Source organism: Canis aureus, chromosome 25 (genome assembly GCF_053574225.1).
Source record: "Canis aureus isolate CA01 chromosome 25, VMU_Caureus_v.1.0, whole genome shotgun sequence".
Classification (NCBI taxonomy): Eukaryota; Metazoa; Chordata; class Mammalia; order Carnivora; family Canidae; genus Canis; species Canis aureus.
The window spans coordinates 10,045,543-10,065,783 of NC_135635.1; the positions used below are offsets into that span (position 1 = coordinate 10,045,543).

General features: G+C 35.4%; 1 protein-coding gene across 5 annotated transcripts in view; it reads right to left on the reverse strand.

The window, feature by feature from the left end:
* The window catches only part of TMEM117 (transmembrane protein 117), a 496,200-nt gene that overhangs the window by 153,121 nt on the left and 322,838 nt on the right, over window positions 1–20,241 (reverse strand). For all 5 annotated transcript variants that reach the window (XM_077870369.1, XM_077870370.1, XM_077870368.1 and 2 more), the window contains one exon: window positions 7,772–7,869. In XM_077870369.1, the coding sequence (XP_077726495.1) occupies window positions 7,772–7,869 (98 nt within the window). The remainder of the gene's footprint in view (window positions 1–7,771; window positions 7,870–20,241) is intronic.

The window sequence follows — 20,241 nt, forward strand, 5'->3', positions numbered from 1 at the left end:
CACCATTTTGACTTTAGTAGATTTCTTGAAAAATTTTGAAGGTATTTTAATTTAAAGCCTTATTAACTATATATTCTATTAAAGAATGAGGATTATATACATAGTAAATTTTTACCACATAATTTCATTTGAGGCTTCAGTTCAATATCTGTACAGCAAATAATTTGAAATGCGCTCTCTTTTAAAAATGAATATGATAAATCAATAAAGAGCAAACCAGTAAACATTTAATTTTTTCATAGGGAATATATCCATTTTTAAATATATAGACATCTCTTCAACTTCTCTCTCACCTTCTGACCATACTCCCTGTTCCCACTTCTTCCTCTCCTAATCACAGTATAGGTCTGGCTTCTAGGGCAGCATTCCAGAAAACCATTCTTGCTGAGGTTACCAGCAAAATCTCATAGACACTTTGCACTTTGATCTTATTTGTTATATGTCTAGCATTTGACTATTGATGTTGCTACATCTCTTGATATCCTCTCCTCTCCTAACCTCTATAACATACACTTTTCCTATTTTTCATTCTTTCTATCCTCTCTTTCTCTGTCTTCTCTGTGGATCCTTCTTTTGCCTGTTCCCAGATAAATGAGTTCTATGGGTTTTATCATAGATCTTTTATTCTCACTTAACATTCACTCACGTTCCTTCAAAAACCATATCCGTGTAGATAACAACATCTAGATGAGAGTAAAAATATAAACTGAAATACTAATTTTAGTAATATTTCTGTCTTGGATCTCATTCCCTCACTCTGCAGCTTTAGATCCATATAAAGAACTGCTTATTGAGTATCTCTCTCTCTCTCCATAATAGAAGTATGGCTGACACACAATGTTATATTAATTTCATGTATACAACATAGTGATTTGGCAAGTGGGTGACATTATTATAGGTTTACCATAAGTATAGCTACCATCTGTTATCATACAATGCTATTACAATACTATTAACTATATTTTATAAGATATCTCAATTAGTACATCAAGCTCAAAACGCAGGTCTGGGCTTATTACGTCTCCACCCAAAACTTGCTCCCCCACCACAATGTCCTATCTCAGTAAATAGTATCACCATCTGTTCAGTTGCTTAAGCCTTAATACTCCATGCTACCCCTGAATTTCCCTTCTGCCTCTGTTCCAGAACCAATCTGCCTCAATTTCCTCCTCTTTGACACCTTCTTATCCTAAGATTACATTTAGGTTCTAGTTCTTTTAAAAAACCATCCCTAGGGCTCTCTAAGCACATCATAGCATCCAAATCCAAAGCTGGCATTGCCTTCCCCCTCGCACCCTGCATTTCTCATCAGACAGAAAATTAATGCTGTCAAGAGTCCTTACTATTTCTTTCAAAGTTGTGCTCTCAGCACCATGGAGAGCACCTGGTGCAGCGAAAGAGCAATCATAATACCAGTTAAAACAAAATAATAACTAATACACAATAGTAGGTAGTAAAGCCGGGATTGAAAGCCAGGCAGCTGGCTCCAGAGTATATACTTCTAACCACTATTTCACATTGCATTCAGCACTTAATAAGTATTGATTTAAATAAGTTAATAAAAACAGACTTGCTCTTAATTCAGCAAAATTAAGTCTGGAGGGGCATGGGATTGTGTTAATGCCCAGGTATAAATAGATGCCTGAGAGTTAAATCTTTCAGGCATAAACACAGAATTTACTATTTAAATGAAAATCTCCAAATAATATGACAATAATATGACAAGACAATAATGCAACATCAATCACCTTTTTATTCAGAAGTAGAAAATTTACACCTAACAAGAAAACGAGTTGAAGTGCATCCTTGGATCTCTCTGCTTAGAAGAAGCGAGACTTAAATGGAGCCTGTTAACTTTTGTGAGGTGTTTAAAATTAAGGTGACTGATTAAATAGGTACAGTTACCTGATTTGGGCTAGAAATGTTCTGCTTTTCCTCAGTTACAGAGGCAGCTTTTAATTAAAGATAGACAACTGCTTCATAAGACATGTTGAGATGGTAGGAAAGCTGAAGGCTAGAAGACAAATTCAGCCAGAGAAAAGATATAGGCTAATTTATTACTTGGGAAGTGAGGCAAAAAGTTCTGCATACTATAGTTGCCCCAGAACCTTTCATGAATTATTGTCTAATGTAAAAATTTTCCTCATAATTATGATGGAATTATACAGAGCATATTAAATTAAAATTAGTACCCTTTCATTATAAAGCCAAAAAAAGAGTAATACTTTCTAATTAAACATCTAGAGTCACAGGATCTTAAGTTTGATGAAAAGTTAGAAGTGATTTACGTTTTTTCTCATTGAATGTGAAAATCCTTCTACTGCATCCCTGACAGATGATCTAGCCTTTGCTAGAATACTTCTACTAACAGGAAATCCAGCATTTCATCAGGCAAGCTTGCTCAGCATTGAGAGGCTCACATTATTAGGGAATTCTTTAAGACATGAATCTAAATCTGCTTCCATGTGACTTACCTACATCTTAGTCCGCTTGGGCTGCTGTAACAGAATATCTCAGACTGGCTGGCTTGTAAACAACATATTTCTCACAGTTCTAGAGGCTGGGAAGTTTAAAGTCAAGGCACCAGGATGGTTTCATTTGGTGAAGGTCCTCATCCTGGTTCATAGCCTACACCCTCTCACTGTGCCTTCACATGATAGAGAGGGCTAAGGATCTCTCTGGAACCTTTTTTTTGTAAAGGCACTAATTCCACTCATGAGGAAATCTACCCTCATCACCTAAGTACCTTCCAAAGACCTCACCTTCTGGGTACCATCATTTGGGCATCAAGACTTCAAGTTACGAATTTTAGGACACAAACATTCATATTCTTTCCTCTGGAGCAAAGCAAACAGAATTACTCTCTCTTCAATATTTTAATCTTATAATAAAAAATAGCATTGCACGGCTGAAAAGGATCATGCAAAATAACAAAACACATCCCTTTTGAAGAGAAAAGAAAGGAAGTCATACAGGGCATCCATACAGCTGCATACTAGAGACCTATTGTTAAACCCCTCTTGATGGACATTTCCGTCAAGATTCTTCAGTTTTTTTATATTACTTTATTATATTTCATTGTTATTTTATGATTATCATTTTGTTTCCCAGACCATGTACATGAAGATGATAATCATTTCTTGATTAGCTCTTGTCTGGTGAAAGCTAAACAATTTTGTTAGACCTTATTAATGAACATGATCTTCAAAACAGGACAAATAGCAGCTGCTACATTTGTTTCCCAGTTAAGAGTTAAGATAATCATGATCAAGAAATGTCCACCCAAACCATTAAAGCACTAGATAAAGTAGTTTTCAAAATATGGAGATACTAATTACCCGAAAAATAAAAGATAATCTCTATGCTTCAGAATAGAAAAGGAAGTACACAATAATACACCGATGCATATATCAACATATTACTAACATTCCATTTTCTCAGTTCTCCTGGAGTGTCTAAGTAATTATAGACCACAGTTTTGACCAAATGCTTTGCCACTATAACACCTGTATCACCATTTTTTCAACTTATATCATCAGGGTTGTTTGTTTTTTTTTGTTGTTGTTGTTTTTGTTGTTGTTGTTGTTTTTTGCCTTTTGCTGTCCAGCACTTAAAATAAAAATTCCAGCCTTCTGTTACAGCAACACTTTGGTTCCAGGATCAATTTCCGTATACAGCAGGATGCAGTTTCAAACAATCCCCACATCTCAGGGGCTTAACATTTGCAAAGGATTATTTCTCACTCACACTATTTGACCACTGTGCTGTTAAGAATGCCTGGTTTCCGCTGGTCATTCAGGGAACCTGAATGAGCAGGGCTCCAGCTAGATGTAAACTTCCCAGTTGCTACTATGAGAAGAGCTCTCTTTAGGGGTGCCCCGGTGGCTCAGTCTGTTAAACAGCGCCTGTCTTCAGTTCAGGTCATGATCCCAGGGTCCTGGGATCAAGTCCTGTGTTAGGCTCCCTCTCCCTTCTCAGCGGGGAGCCTGCTTCTCCCTCTCCTTTCTTTCACTCTCAAATAAATAAATTTGTGCTTTCTTTCACTCTCAAATAAATAAATAAAATCTTAAAAAAAAAAAAGAGCTCCCTTCAGTGCTTCTCATTGCCAATTAAATGCTTCTACCTAAGGGTGTCCAGGTAGTTCAGTTAGTTAAGTATCTGACTCCTGACTTCAGGGTCATGGGTTCAAGTCCTGCTTTGGGACTTATTCACTTAAATAAGAAAAAAAAGAAAGCTTCTACCTAAATGTGACACGTCACTTTCATCCCATTTTAATTGGTCAAAGCAAGTCATGTGGTCAGAGGAGACAGAAAAATGCAATCCTCTCCTATGTCTGGAAGGCAAAGAACTGGAGTATTTGTGAAGCCCTAATAAACACCAAATTTCCCAATCCCTCCTTCTGCCAATTCCTCTACTAATCACAGGAGAGTGTTTCCCTTATTTTTTTTTTAAGCTAGGCTAGGCCTTCGGGAAATATTATTCCAAGATACTTCCCATCAAAAGACATACAAAATGTATCACAAGAGAAAAAATAAAATGGGGAATAGGAGCTAACAGAAACATCATATTACTTGACTTTAATATCTTTATTTTTATGGAAGTATAGTTCATACACAGTGTTATATTAGTTTCAGGTGCATATTACTTGTTTTTTTTTATATCTATGTTTATGTGTATATTTGCTTCAGATACAAGTGAGTGGAAATGTTTTTCACAGCCCCTCTGGAAAATAAAAACAGTGTATGGAATTAACCTAGGATTTACATTCTTAGGTTTTTGTTCTATTTAATTAACAAAAGGGCCGGAAAAGTGATTTTGGAAGGAAAGTTCTATAAATATTCTTCCCTCTCTCATTTAGTATTTTTCACACACGACAATTTAGTCTCATCCCCGGCATCAAAATCCATGTGCTATAGCAGCCTCATCTTTGCACAATTACAGAAAGAAACAGGAACCGTTTTCTTCAATGTAGGGACATCTATCACTAGGAATCAAGTAAGAGCTCAGCCCACTGCTGCAAAGGAAATAGTTTCTGACAGACATTTATGAGTTAAAGCAGCTACATGTTGGTAAAAGGTAAGTTTACCAGAACAAAATTGCATGTTGTACTGTTGAAACTGCTGCATATAATCACATTGCAACTTATGAAAGCTTCCTTTGCAAAATTTCTTCTCTAGCATAGGTTTTTCACACTCATCTCCCTTCCCTTAACTGGGACAAAACCAAAAGAAAAAAAAACCTCTTTTTGAGTGGGTAACACACAGTGTGTAAATACTATCTTTTGTTTCATTTGAAACCTTGCCAAAGATTTCTGTATGCTATCTCCTAGAGCTAAAAAAAAAAAACAAAAAAAACAAATGCCCTTTATACTTGCTAAATCTCTTTTATCCAAAAAGTATGAACAAAACAGAAGATTTCATTGCTTCCCACGTAATTTCCATATTCAACTTTTTGCATCGGATTTTCCTTTTTTAAAACCATGAAAACTGTTGACAAGATAATCTAACTGTATAGAAATGGATAAAATAGGAAAAATATTTTTAGAGTAGCATTTAAATTTTCCTCCAGTTATTTTATGTTCTCCATGATTTGAAATACTACTTTTGAAATATGACAATAAAAACTCATCTCTCAAATATATCATCTAATAATTGATAATTTTACAAAAACAATGACTACAACAGTGTGAATTTATTAACCTGAACTGCTCTCCATTCAAGAGTATTATCTATTTGCCAGTGACTAATTAAATTATTTGTATAGTATTTAAAATATGCTCTAGGTTATCAATTGGAGCTATGTTATCACATCTGTCAAAAAAAACCCATTTGCATAAAAGGGATGGTAATACGTAGACCTGAATATTAATGTTCACGGAAAACATACTAAGATACTTAAGGAAAAATCCAGTATGGATTCCTCTCCTCTGAAACAGCAATTACAATTAAGAGTAGCTAATGACAAAAATCAGAGAGGCCTTCAGATTACCATATGCATGGCTCACTTTTGCAAATATTATACATGTGACCTGAGTCACTGGCCACCTTGAACATAATTAGCAGGCTGCCTTTGAAGATGCATTAAGTAATATAAAATTAATGTAAACATAGTAAATTCATATTGTTTTAAGAGAGATAGTCCATAAACTCTTTTAATATTAACATCTATCTTTTTAAAATTATGATTCCTAAAATCATAAAATTTCTACAGGGTTTAATGACTCCCCAGAATCTTGTATTCCTTTTTTTAAAAAGATTTATTTATTTATTCATGAAAGACAGACAGAAAGAGAGGCAGAAACATAGGCAGAGGGAGAAGCAGGCTCCCTCAGGGGGCCCAATGTGGGACTAGATCCCGAAACCCAGGATCATGCCCTAAGCCAAAAGCAGATGCTCAACTTAGAGCCACCCAGGTGTCCCCAGAGTCTTGTATTGCTAATATAGCACCATTACCTAAAAAGAGACTAAGGATAATCATTTGGAAATCATTTGGAAATTTGCACACTGATGTATCCTTTGCTCTCTTAGAGGTAGGCTAGTTATAATGATGTAAAACTGGATCTCTGGAGTCAGAGACCTATGCTCACAACAATAGCGCCTACCTTATAGGATTGTTGGGATTAAGTGAGCAAATACATAGCATGTTAAATACTTAGCATGGTGCCTAGAGCAAAACATATGCTCAATAAATATTTTCTATAGCTATATCCTATATTATTTAGGGAAGCTGCATGGGTAACTTGCACACAGGAAAAAAAATTTAAAGGCTAAATGCACCATAAAAATAGGCCACACTTGACTTATAGAGACAAGGCTTAAATAAACATCCACAAAATCATATTCATTTTTACAACACTATTTGGAATCTACTTTTGTTTATCTTCTAAGAATTGAGTTCAAAATGCCATATATATCTACCAACATTTAATTACAGTGTTAAAGCCCAAAGATAGCTTAGAGTGTGTATATCATCCCATGATTTTTGTAGCCTGTGCATGAAAAAAGAAATCAACCCTCGGAAATAAATCCAAGAAGAAACACATTTTTTTCTCTACCATTTCAAAAGGCAGGTGAGCAGGATAGAATTTACCCTGCACAAGGTAGCATCAATTCGAGCACTTCTGTGTGTTAGTTCACACACCCTTTCATATATCAGGCTGACTCTATACTCAAGTGGTATCACGCAGTCAGGCAAAAGTGCCCTTTCTTGATGTTTTCTGTCTAAACTTGTTCAAATACACATAAATAGTGGTGATGCTATGCGAAACAAAGTTCTATAAGACATGGTGTATTTTGTAATTGCAATGATTGGGCTAGAGAGCTAAAGGAAGTTACATAAAGAAGAAATGCCAATGAGCCAGATGTGATTTGTAAAGAGGTTCTCTCTCTGTATAACTTCTTCAAAGCAAAATTATATCCTGTCAAATATACTGGAAATTTAGAATTTACTGGAGACATTTTTATAGCAGATTTCATTGATGAAAATTATAGCTTGTTTTTGCTGAATCAAAAACCTACTTACCTCTGGTAAAATATGTATTACTGTATTAGCAAATGTATCTCTTGTAAATGTGTATAGGCAACAATGTGTAAGCAGAAAGTAATTCATAAAATAATTAGGATAATGGTTTTAATCATCTTAAGTGGAAGACAGTATCCCCTGGAAATGCCTCTCAACATAGAATTCTATGCATCTAAAACAAAACTACATTCAACTCAAGTCCTTTGTGAATGATGAAAGGCAAAAATCTATAAACAAAATAATCTCCTACCAGAATAAAATGATCCTAACATTTCCTTTCTTCCAGAAAGCTCTTGCAGATTTTCCCCAATCAGGATAGGGCTTGTCCTGAAGCATCATATCAGTGACCTGAAGCAATAAAAGGAATTTATTTAGCACTTTCAGAAATCTTACATTTAGGTGTAAATATTTATATAATTTACATTTTGTCAAGAATAAAATATGTACGTATCTTAACACTAGAATATATGCAGAGACAAAATCAAGAATACATTTTCAATTAAAAATTTTAGTAGTTCATTTGACTTTATGTAACAAATGAATATATTTAAGATCACCCAACATGTCAACTACTGAGACTATGCTTTAAAACATCAGTCAAGATTACCTTATATAAGGAGACATCTTTAAGCAATTGTTAACCTCTTCATAGACACAAAACATACATAATAAATAAAATACCATAGTTTTTGCTTGTCTAAATCAGAAACTCCAAGATTCAACTATTTCTCTACATGTCTACATTTCTACCTATATCACTAGTCAAAATATTACCTTCCCTTCTCTCTTTTTTTTTCTTTCAATGATGCGTGAGGGGGGCACCTGGGTGACTCAGTGGTTGAGCATCTGCTTTTGGCTCAGGGTTTGATCCCAGGGTTCTGGGATCGAGTCCCACATGGGGCTCCCTGCAGGAAGCCTGCTTCTCCCTCTGCCTGTGTCTCTGCCTCTCCTCTGTGTTTGTCATAAATAATTCTTTTAGACTTAAAAAAATGACATATGAAGTATGAGACTTGACCCATTTTTATAGAATATTTATTTTAATAGCCTAGTATTCTCATACTGCCTTGCCATTTTCAGTCCTATGTTTTCTTCTAAAAAATATTCTACTTCTCCTTCCCACTTGCACAGTCTGCCCATCTTCTGAGGCCTTGGCAAAATCACATCATCATCACACATTGTGACATCTTCACTGTCCACTCCAACTGTAGTTCTGGATCAATCCCTCTTATGTCACTTACCACTTTCCACTTTCTATTTAACTTACTATGTACATCTGTTCTCTCTTCAGTAGGCTTCAAAATCCTTGAAGGTGAAGATTTGTCTCTATATCTCTTCCAATGTATAAGGTTCTTTTATATAAAAGCCTTCAAGATATTCGCTTAATGAAGAAATGACAAAATGATTTTATATAAATGCGTGGTTTTATTTATTTTTCATTTTCTTTTAAGATTTTACTTATTTATTCATGAGAGACACACAGAGGTGTCTCGATCCCAGGACCCTGAGACTCGATCCCAGGACCCTGGGATTATGCCCTGAGTGGAAGGCAGATGCTCAACCACTGAGCCCATCCAGGCGTCCCTAAACACTAGTTTTTAAAAATGCATTAACAAAATAAATTGCTCATTGATCATACCCATATTAATGATTTCAGAAAATGTCCAAAGTATCATAAATAGATAACCTATTGTAAAAGCATTTATAAAAATCTGATGGGGTGGGTAATTAATTTCCTTCTTTCTTCTGATACAGGAAAAAATATTTGTATATGTGTACACACACACTCACACACACACGTTTTCCTTTTTCCAGAAAATCTGCCTTCCCTTCAAGAGAAGAATATTGTTTCATTAATTGGATTTGTATTTAATAATGTCCAAATTCAAACCAACAAGGCTAATTCAAAATTAAGAAAATGCATATAGAATGAGATATACTGAATTGAGTGAGGAAGAATTTTCATCATCCATTAATACAGACTTCTCTCTCTTGCTTTTTTTTTTTTTAAGATTTTATTTATTCATGAGAGACACAGAGAGGCAGAGCCATAAGCAGAGGGAGAAGCAGGCTCCCTGCAGGGAGGCTAATGTGGGACTGGATCCCGGGACCCCAGGATCATGATCTGAGCCAAAGGCAGATAGATGCTCAACCACTGAGCCACCTAGGTGCCCCTCTTTATCTTGCTCTTAAGATGTTAATATTGCACTTAGGTATAGCTTCCAACAATGGCCTGGCCTGGAATTAGTGAGATTTAATCATTTATGATGAAAGACTTTTCTTCAGTGGGGAGTCCTTCTGGATCAATGACCCCTTCAATCGTCCTGGGCTTTCTGTGGAAGGCACATCAATTCTCAAGCAAGCCCATCTTATTGTGCTACCCAGCATCTAAGACGTGCTCTCTGGAAACATTCACAGGCATGCCAGGGCTTCACAGGCTCATTTAAATTGCAATCAGAACAGAGGTTAAGGAGCCCAGTCTCCAGGAAATACTCACTCTTAATTCTTCTTTATATTCTTTCTCAAGATAATTCTTGGAATAGAACTCCCAAGTTTCTCTTGGTTGACGAGAACCAAAAGAAGTTCACTGCTCTTTACTGAGCAACACTGTAGATTTATGCCCGCTCTAACACAGGGCTTACAATAGTTTTGTGTGATGTGGCTTTGAGTCTTCAAATTCAACAAATGCCATGAATGATTTTAATACAAACTCTCAGTTAACTTCTTGAAATTATTAATGACATTGATAACTGTGAGTGCAACTAACACTAAAAATTCAAAAGGGAAAAACATTGATTTCACCGGTTTTTAAAAGGAAATTTAGTTACGATTTTCTCATCTATTATTTTCTTCTTTACAACTTAAAATGACAAGTTTTTATTTTCTCCCTCTAATGCCCAAGCTTTGCATCTTCGATCAAAGAGAATTCTTATCTGTCAGAATGAACGAATCTTTATCTTGACAGAATAAAATTTGAGCATGGATCAAGTGAGTTACACTGTTACTAAAAAGTGAATGAAGGCAAAAGTAGAAAAATTTAAATTCCATATATTCTTGGGCATAAAAAGAGTTTTATATCATAGCTTCCCTTAAGGAAGGAATTGTTACTCTTCCAAACAGCAATTTCATCCACTACCCCTTTGTAACTTTCTTGAATAGCAACTCTTGTGTCAAATTTTATTTTTACAAAACCTCAAGGTTAAGTAAATAAATACTTAAGTAAATATTTCATGTTTTACCAGTTCCTTGTAAGATTTAATTAATTCTGTTCAGCAATATTTCAGCAATATTTACCCTGTTCCAGAAAGAATCTACATGGTAATAAATATTTCCAAGGAACAGAATGATTACTGGGTGGATTTTATTCAATTTTCAATGTTTTCTCCAGGGCACTTTCTGGGAAATACTTATTATATTCTCTAGAAGAAGGCAATCTGCTGCTGTATGACCAATTATTACAGCAGTGTATTTTGTAAAAATGACATTCAAGGATAAAGGATTTTCTCAGGAAAATGGCAAGATGAGGCGAAAAAAAAAAAAAAAAAAACCAACATATTTTTTCCCCCTGATGCCAGACAGCTGGTCTTTTTCACCCCCAGCTCCAACTCTTTATTTTAAGTCATATCATCAGATCAATGTCAGGTCACTTGCAGCTAAATTGGCAAGAGCAGAGACAGTCATTAAAGGGATGCATTCAATAAAGAAAAATCCAATTACCTTCTGCATTAGAGAAATCAAATTCATTTCTGGTGTTGGTCAAGGACAGTCTTTGTGGGAAAAGATGCAGGAAAGGCAAGACTGAAGACCATGCACAAATGTTGCTGTGTAGCATAAATACAATACGAAACTTGTTGATGCTTCTCCCACAGGAAGATAATTAGAATTTGAAATCCCAGGTCTTTCTTTCTAAGCTGGGAGGAATCTGTTTTAACTCTTTGAATATCACAATCCTTGCCTTTGCCTTCATCCCTATGAGGTCTCTGCGCAAACTCAGAACTTCATTATAGCCCTTACCACATTATGCCTTGTCAGGTAATCTTTCACAGAATAGAAACTATTTTAGGGCATGGGTATTGTGTAATCTGAGTGAGAACATGAATGTTGAGGTTTAAAAGTCAGTAAGTGATTGTAAAAGCAATTTATCTCTACATAAATCTAACTGGAAACTTTGCTTCCCTACGAGTGGAACCGATACGACATGAGGGTAAAAATGGTAGCACAAAGACAGCAGTGACAACAGTAATATCTTACATTTTCTATAGAACTTCATGGAGTACAAAGCTCCTAGAGGTACTTTTCTTAACAACTATCATGGGAACTTTATAAAGTGAGTCATTATTTTCACCTGTCCACCAAGGGAGAAAGAGAAATCAATGAGACAAAATAACCCATCCGGGTCACACACCTAACGCACTGTTCTGTGCACCAGTTCTGGAACTAGCCTTCCTGGCTGACTTCCGAGTTGTGTCTCTTACTAAGTTTTTGATTTGGGACAAATTAATCAACCTCTCTGTCCCTCAGTTTCATCATATGGACACACTAGATATTAGTAGATGTTCTAAGAATTATTGATGTTTTGTTGTCATCCGGGAGTCCACGTAAACCTTTTGCTTCATGTGACTGTGTTAAATAATTGGATTTAGAGTCAAAGGGCTTGAAAGCAGTCTCATCTCTTCCATAAAGACAAGACTATCGTATGTTGAATTATTAGAAACTGATAAAGATATAGCATGGTGTTAAAATATGTTCCAGACTAAAATTGCTGTGAAAAATCAAACCTACTGCCAAAGGTGGCAATAATCCGAGATGGTTTTATAGAGGATTCATGTAATGTAAATGAGCACTGATTTGCATCCTGTATCATCCTCCAGTTTTACCCATTTTGTTTTCTTAGCCTGATTATAAACTACTCACCAACAGGTACTACACACTGTATCTATAGTCTTCTTTGATATAGTTTAATGTTAAGCATGCGATATTAGTGAAAAATACTGATTTAGTAGAGAGAAAAGGTCATAATGTAATAACAACTATGGCTACATAGGGCCACTCGAGATTGTTATTATGTAGCAGAGTATCACTTAAGAGAAATAAGTGCTACTCTCTTAATACACAAGCAAAGGCATTAAGGGTATTAATGAGCAAACATACATAATTAATTTTGCGTGTTATTTTGCAACTTCTTTCTATTTAACAGTGTATCTTGAACATCATCATATACCAGTACATATATAGCTATTTACATAGTTTCTTCTTAAGCAAGGTTTCAACAGAGCCAGAGTTAGTCTCTGGAAAATTCTTCTAAATCTTTCAGGTCATGTATGCAAGAAGATTGATAGAAGTTTTCTCAAATTTTAAGGGAACCCTGAATTTTTTGATAAAATTGCAAGTAAGTTTTTTTTAAGATTTTATTTACTGGGGGATCCCTGGGTGGCGCAGCTGTTTGGCGCCTGCCTTTGGCCCAGGGCGCGATCCTGGAGACCCGGGATCGAATCCCACGTCGGGCTCCCGGTGCATGGAGCCTGCTTCTTCCTCTGCCTGTGTCTCTGCCTCTCTCTCTCTCTCTCTCTGTGACTATCATAAATAAATAAAATTAAAAAAAAAAAGATTTTATTTATTTATTCATGAGAGACAGAGAGAGAGAGAGAGATGCAGAGACACAGACAGAGAGAGAAGCAGACTCCATGCAGGGAGCCTAAAATGGGACCTGATCCCAGGCCTCCAGAATCATGCCCTGGGCCAAAGGTGGCGCTAAACTGCTGAGCCACCCAGGCTGCACAAAAAATTGCAAGTAAGTTTTAAAGATGAAAGAAACCCTTTTAGACTATCATTAATAAAAAAAATAAATTTTAATTTGAAATAAATAATTTCTTCTTTTGCCATATATTTACTATGTGCATTCCACTGAAATGTTCCTATGTTGTTCTAATTATTATTTTTATAACTAAACTTCATTTAACATATGTATTATTTATTCAGATTTTTATTTACTCCCCAGTATGAGCATTGGCCAAATTATCTAATTTTTACTTCTTCTCCCTCTGCTTTCTTTCCTTCTATCATCTTATTATACTTAACATTATTTTACCCATTAACTTTTTGACTCTTTGAATATCTCATATCCCTATTTTATTCATCATCTTTAAATGGTATCTTCCTCCCTCATCTATAAAAGATGAGAAAATCAAAATACTATACTTTCTTACACTATACATCATTACTGTGCTGTTTAGGTCTGGGAGTACTCATATTCTGATTCATAATCAGAAACAATGCATTTCTTTTAACTCTAGTCCTACAAAACTCAGAGATCTTTTCTGTACTTCTGCTGGAGTTTTTCCACTACTTCTAATGCTTGCACTTTGTTCTACAACATATTCTTCAGGAAGCATCATGATAACAATGTAGCTTCCAATCAATTGTTTAATTTCTTTATACTTGACTAATAATGAGGCTGAATGCAAAATTACTGAATCACTCTTTTTTTAACCTTAGAATCAAAGAATTCATACTGTTGAGCAATGCCATGGAGAAATCTGAAAAAAAAAAACTGAAAACTGGATTTTCCCCCATATTTATAGGTGAACTGGTTTTCATTGTTTAGATGCCCAAAGTTTTCTTTTTTCTATTTTGAGTATAATAATTTTGCTGTTTAAAGATTGTTGTCTGTCACTTTTCCAGGTACAATTGGTCTTCTCAGTCTAAAGATTCAAGTCTCTACTCTCTTAAATCTTTTGAGAATCCTTAACTACTCTTTTTCTTTTCCATTATTTCAGTTCTATTCTTTAGACAAACAATTCTGTAGATCCTGGTTTTCTCTGTCTTCCTTTTCTAACTTTTCTTTCTTTTCTTTTCTTTTTCCTTTTCTAACTTATCATTCCATTCACTCAATCATGTCCCTTACCACGATTTTGGGTGTGTTGATTAATGTTTGTGGAGAATCCAATTTGATCTTTATTTCTCTAATTTTCTTTCTTCTGCATTTCTTTCCTCAGCCTACCATCCCATTTCATCTTCTATTGTCTCAAAGCAAAATTCTTGCATCATTGCTTTGAAAACTTATATAGACAATGACTTCACGAATTTTTTTTAAATTCACTGGGCTTTTTAAAAGCACAATTTTCCTCTGATTCAGTTTGTGTGTGTGTGTGTGTGTGTGTGTGTGTGTGTGTGTGTGTGTGAAGGGTTCTTCACCTGCTACAGGACTTAATTGTTATTTTCTTCCTCTGTTATTCTTAGAGACAAAATGCTCATGCTGTTTCCTTTGGAACTGACTGCCAACTGAATGAGTTTTTTCTGGACTAGCATTCTGCAAGAGGCTCCTGTTGAGTGTTGGGGGTGGGGGAAGGGGAGGAGGCAGGGCCCAATCTCAATCATCACAATCATCACTTCCCCTCCCTATTGCTCCAGGCCTCTCAGGGAGTACCACCTGCCTTGGAGAACTGTCCTTTGCCAACTTTGCCTGAGATCAGTAGTCACCGTATCTCCTCTTAGCATTGTCTTGAAACTTGGTTGACAGTCACTACATTTGGCAATCCTTAATCACAGATTGTGCTTCAGAGTTAAAGATACGATTTACTCTTATTTAAGATAAAGTTAGCATCTCTGATTCTCGTACTCCATGTTCTTTTGTTTGGTTGCCAAAATCTTCCTACTTTAAAATGAAAATTCTATATTGCTATTTAAAGTGGTTATTAAATGGCTTATTATGTGACACATATTTTTGGCAATTTTGAAGCCATATTGTTAAAAATAATTACTGCATCTGTGATATTCTTCTCTTTTTTAAAAATAGTACCTATCAGATGACCTATTAACATTCAAAATCACTTTGTAATTAACCTTGTTTTGGATTGCCTTTCCCAAATACAACTTTGTTAAAAATAAAATAATTAAACATAGTATGAGATTTGCAGGAATTTGAACATAAGGCAGTTTCAGATTTTCTGAGAGAGGATTTTGAAGAAAAGCTTTGCTTTATATTCAGCATATGTCATAATATAAAATTTTAATTAGGTTATCTGGCTACCCATATTTATTATGTAAGTGAAATGTGAAAAGTATTTAGCCAATGGAATGCTAAGCATGCTGTAAGGTCATTTAGTAGGTAGAATTTTCATCTCTCAAGAATAACAGTCATAATCGTTTTCCAATTTGATGTTGTCTCTTATCTCATGAAAATTACAGCAAAATATGCCATCAGCAACAGATGATTTATATGGATTTCTATAATTACTTTTTAAATCTTGGATAAAGGTCCTTGTATAATTGTTATCATGATCAAGACATTTTTATTTTTTAGCTCCTTGTCCACTTAAGAAAGTTAATCAAGACTATTAGTGACACACGGCCCCTCACTGCAATATTCTTTCCCTGGTTTTGTTGACGTTACTTTTATTTGAATTTCATTGAGACACATACAGGTACATGCCAGAAAAATTATTTAGATAGATTTATTAGGCGGTACATGGCACTTACTAAGTACAAATAGGCAATTAATACCAAGTTTTCAATACCAAGCAAATCCATATTTTGACATATGCTTTGAAATTCCCTAGGGTAGTTCATTCAGGGTAGAAAGTTACAAATTTCTTTTAATTTGTAAGAGCAGACTTAATGTTTGAAGACTTTTGCTTCCCCAAAGAATTATGGTTCAAAATGTATTCATTTACCAATAGCCAAAGCCAACATCAAAATGAGTACATTTTTACATACTCACTCTAAAAGGAGAGACTGTTTATCATTATGAAGAACATGAGCACTGACAGAGAATTATGAGCCACACGTCACAACCAATGATGCAAGAAACTGTCAGCACTTAAACTGGGGAGGAGGAGAAGCTGGTGAGCAGGGCTCCATGTTATTTCTTTCAAGTGTTTATTTTACTTCTTTGCTTCTAAGCAGATTAATAAAAAGTCCTTAACCACACTACAGCTGTATATCCCAAATTTCTCCCAAAATTTTCATAACTTCTAATGCAAATATGTTCTATCACCAAACAGCAGTGCAAAAGGCTTGCTAGAATTGAGGAATTGAGAAATTCCTAAGAGATTGTGTGAAAGAAACTTCACTATATTCATGAAACTCTAGCTCCATGTATCGATGGCTGATTTTATATAAAGACAAAGGCTGATACTGTATAAATTCTTCACATAAAATAGGAAGAAAGTAAAGATCCCGGTATTAGTAATTATATCCTGAACATAAAGTGAGATTCCTTTTTTAAGGATTTTTTTAATTAATTAATTTATTTATTTATTTATTTATTTATTTATTTATTTATTTATCTGAGAGAGAACAAGCATGAGCTGGGAGGGAGGAGCAGAGGAAGAAGCAGACTCTCTGAGTTGGGAGCCTGATGCAGGGCTCAATCCCAGGACCCTGAGATCATGACCTAAGCCAAAGGCAGGTGCTCAACCGACTGAGCCACCCAGGTGCCCCATGATGTGAGATTCTATAAAATGCAAAAGATCTAGCTGAATTAACCCTGCTAATTCACTCATTCCCCAGAGTATAAGCTCCATGATTACAGGCATCTTGTCCATTTTGTTCACACTCTGTCCCCATCACTTAGCATTATATCTAACATACTGCAAGCTCTGAGTAAACATTTACTGAATGGGTGGATAAATGAAAGGATAAATGGATGAATGAATGAACAAAAAGGAAATCAAGAGGAACACAGAATACAGAACAGACCAGTGCAGAGGCTAGGATAAATAGCATACTCCAAGTAGTTCTTTCCTCATTCTGCATTTAAAGCTTCTCCAGCAATTAGTGGTGATGATGATGCTAACAGATATGGTGGTAGTAGTGGTGATAGGAATAGTAGGAGGAGGAGGAATACATGAATGGTAGAGTATCCCTTTTCCTCCCGACCCCATCCCTTCATTGCCTGGAAAGGTAGGAAGACAAAGGACACGTGAGTTAAGATTCTAAAAAGAGGCAGGGATGATCTTTGTCAACTCATGCAAGAATGAAGAAATCAAATATGATTTCAAACAAGAGGGATATTAAACCTAAGATGCATACTTACTCACGTTGTCCATGTGGACAATATATCTGGTTTATTGCAAATGTATTTAAAGATGAACCAAGTAAGGACATATATGAATCACATATTTTAAAGACTGGAAAGTAGTACATGTCCATATGTCTTATTTTTGGTGTTGAACAACTCTGGGGGAGGATGGCGTATGGCAGCCTCGGGAGTTGGACAGTGCCCAGCCTGTGAACCCTTATGTGTTGGTACCTTTGCATCCCTTGGAGCATAACATTATTTTCTTATCCTCGGTCTTGGGTCAGTTTATGTAAAAACAAATCTAAATTGCATTTCTTTAACACTAGGGAGATACTGCGCTGTAGAGGACAATGCATGTAGTTTGTTCCCTTTTGGTGGCTCCCAGCCCCCAACTCACACACCATACCACCTACACAGGCATGCATACACAATCAGTCTTACACAACAGTGTTTCCCACTGAGACAAAGACAGACCCAAGGTCCAACCAGAAAGGATTATACATGCTCAGTAAGGAACATTAGCTGAGTATACAATTAGGTAAATGGAAAGCATGGTGGAACGTTTTCTATATTACCTAGATATGCCTTGAATGAAGTGCCACAAGAAGTGCCTGAAAATCACTGGCAAACATCTAGTGGTGAACATTAAACCTAGAATGTATTCTACAGCTTTTTAGAAGCACAAGCAGGGTTTCATAAAGCATGAATATTAATGCACCTGCTTATTATCTCCAATGATAGCCTGTTCTGCTTTTGTGATGTATTGCACCTTATTGCTGGATCCCTACTGATTTACAATGAGTCATGGACTGTTTTATTATTAAGTAAGGAAATTGGGCATGTCTCAGAATACAGAAGCATTTAGAAAAAGATACCTAAATCACCTGAATACAGAAATATACACAATCAAAAAGTACCTTACCAGGCAAGGTCTGCAGAGTTTCATATACTGTGTTAACAAATGAGAAATAACTACGACATACCCCAGTACAATTTGCTTTCCACCACATTGAATTATAATTTAGAATAAATAGAAAGCATAAGATTACTGATTTTGCTGAGCAAAAAGCCAGCAGAAAAATATTTATACCACCTTCTGACATGCTATTCTTTATGGGTAGCCAAATTACCAAATGACAGTTGCCCAGTATTACACTGCTGAGCATTTATTTTTTGGTTTTTGGCTTGAAAGAATGAGTAGTTTTCAGCATGCATATCTTCTCTGTCTTGCTAACATAAATAAGTAATTATTATTAGAGAAATTAATTATAAGACTGTACCATAATATGAAGGCTTTGTGAACATATATATGAATGGAGAACCAATAGAGAGATACATAAAGGGTGCTTTTAGAAATGTGATTAAAAGATCTATTGGAACCAAGGAGCCTTTGGAACACAGAAAGAGCAAACATCTCCTCAAAAGGAAACTCAATCTCATTTTAAGGATCCCAGCATTTCAGTTTTCTGGATGAAATGCCTAATATATATCCTTGTCTTACTGATAGTCAAAAGAGTTGGCTCAGTCTCCCAGACCCAGCATCACTAATAGTGTAGCCTACCATACTTCTCACATAATACCAATTCTCAAAATATTTCAGACAACGCTACAAGGTAACAAGTACAAAGCTATACAGGCTGGTGGAATGAAAAGAAGTTCGACTGGGTTGCCATTCCTACTGTTAATAAGTCCAAGAAAAGGCTGATAGTCAACCATCTGACATAACCACCTGTGTTCTGTTTTCAGAATTTGAGAGATTATAAGTAAGGCAACCACCAAGTAACGTGGTTTGTAAGTTTAAGCAAGCATTACTCTATGTTCTACTTTTGCCTGAAGACAGATATAATTATACTGTTATGTGCTGTATATTTGGGGAACATAATAACAAGCTTAGAAATTTGAAAGCAATAACCTGAATGTGTATCTTTGCAATAAGAAATTCTACTTATCAGCATTCGGTGTCTAAAAATAAAACTTCATATTTTCATTTAAATACTTTAAGTAAAATATTGATTTTAGGGCACGTGCTTAAAATATAAACCTAGTGTATTTTAATCAAACTTTTCTGTTGTTTTGTCAATATATCAGAGGTAGCTACATATTAATAATTGAAGTTATTAAAAATGTTATATGTATATATCAAAGGGTACATAACGTATATGTAAGGAATAAAGAAGAAAAATAAATTGTAGAGCATGTTTCCACTACCTACTTAGGATAAAAAGTAGAACAAAAGCAAAGTCTTTTAAGATCTCTGTTACTTGTCTGTGGTCAAATTACCCTAGAAGAGGTAACCACAATTCTAAATCTTGTATTTAGAATTACCATTCCATTGTTTCTTTCTGGTTACATCTGGATGTAATCATAAGTATAATAAAATATTGATTAGTTATATGTGTATTGTGTATAAACATACAACTACAGGGACGCCTGGGTGGCTCAGTGGTTGAGCGTCTGCCTTCAGCTCAGGGTGTGATCCTAGGATCCAGGGATCGAGTCCCAGATGGAGCCTCCTTCTCCCTCTGCCTAGGTCTCTGCATCTATATCTCTCATGAATATATAAACAAAATCTTTTAAAAAAAAAAACCATAAAAATACAGTATGCTTTTGCTCATTATTTTTCTGAGCTTTATCTAGAGTGAAGCGTTTAGTTATATCTTTGATCTCCATTGTATATCTAGTGATAATTTTTTCATTTTTCT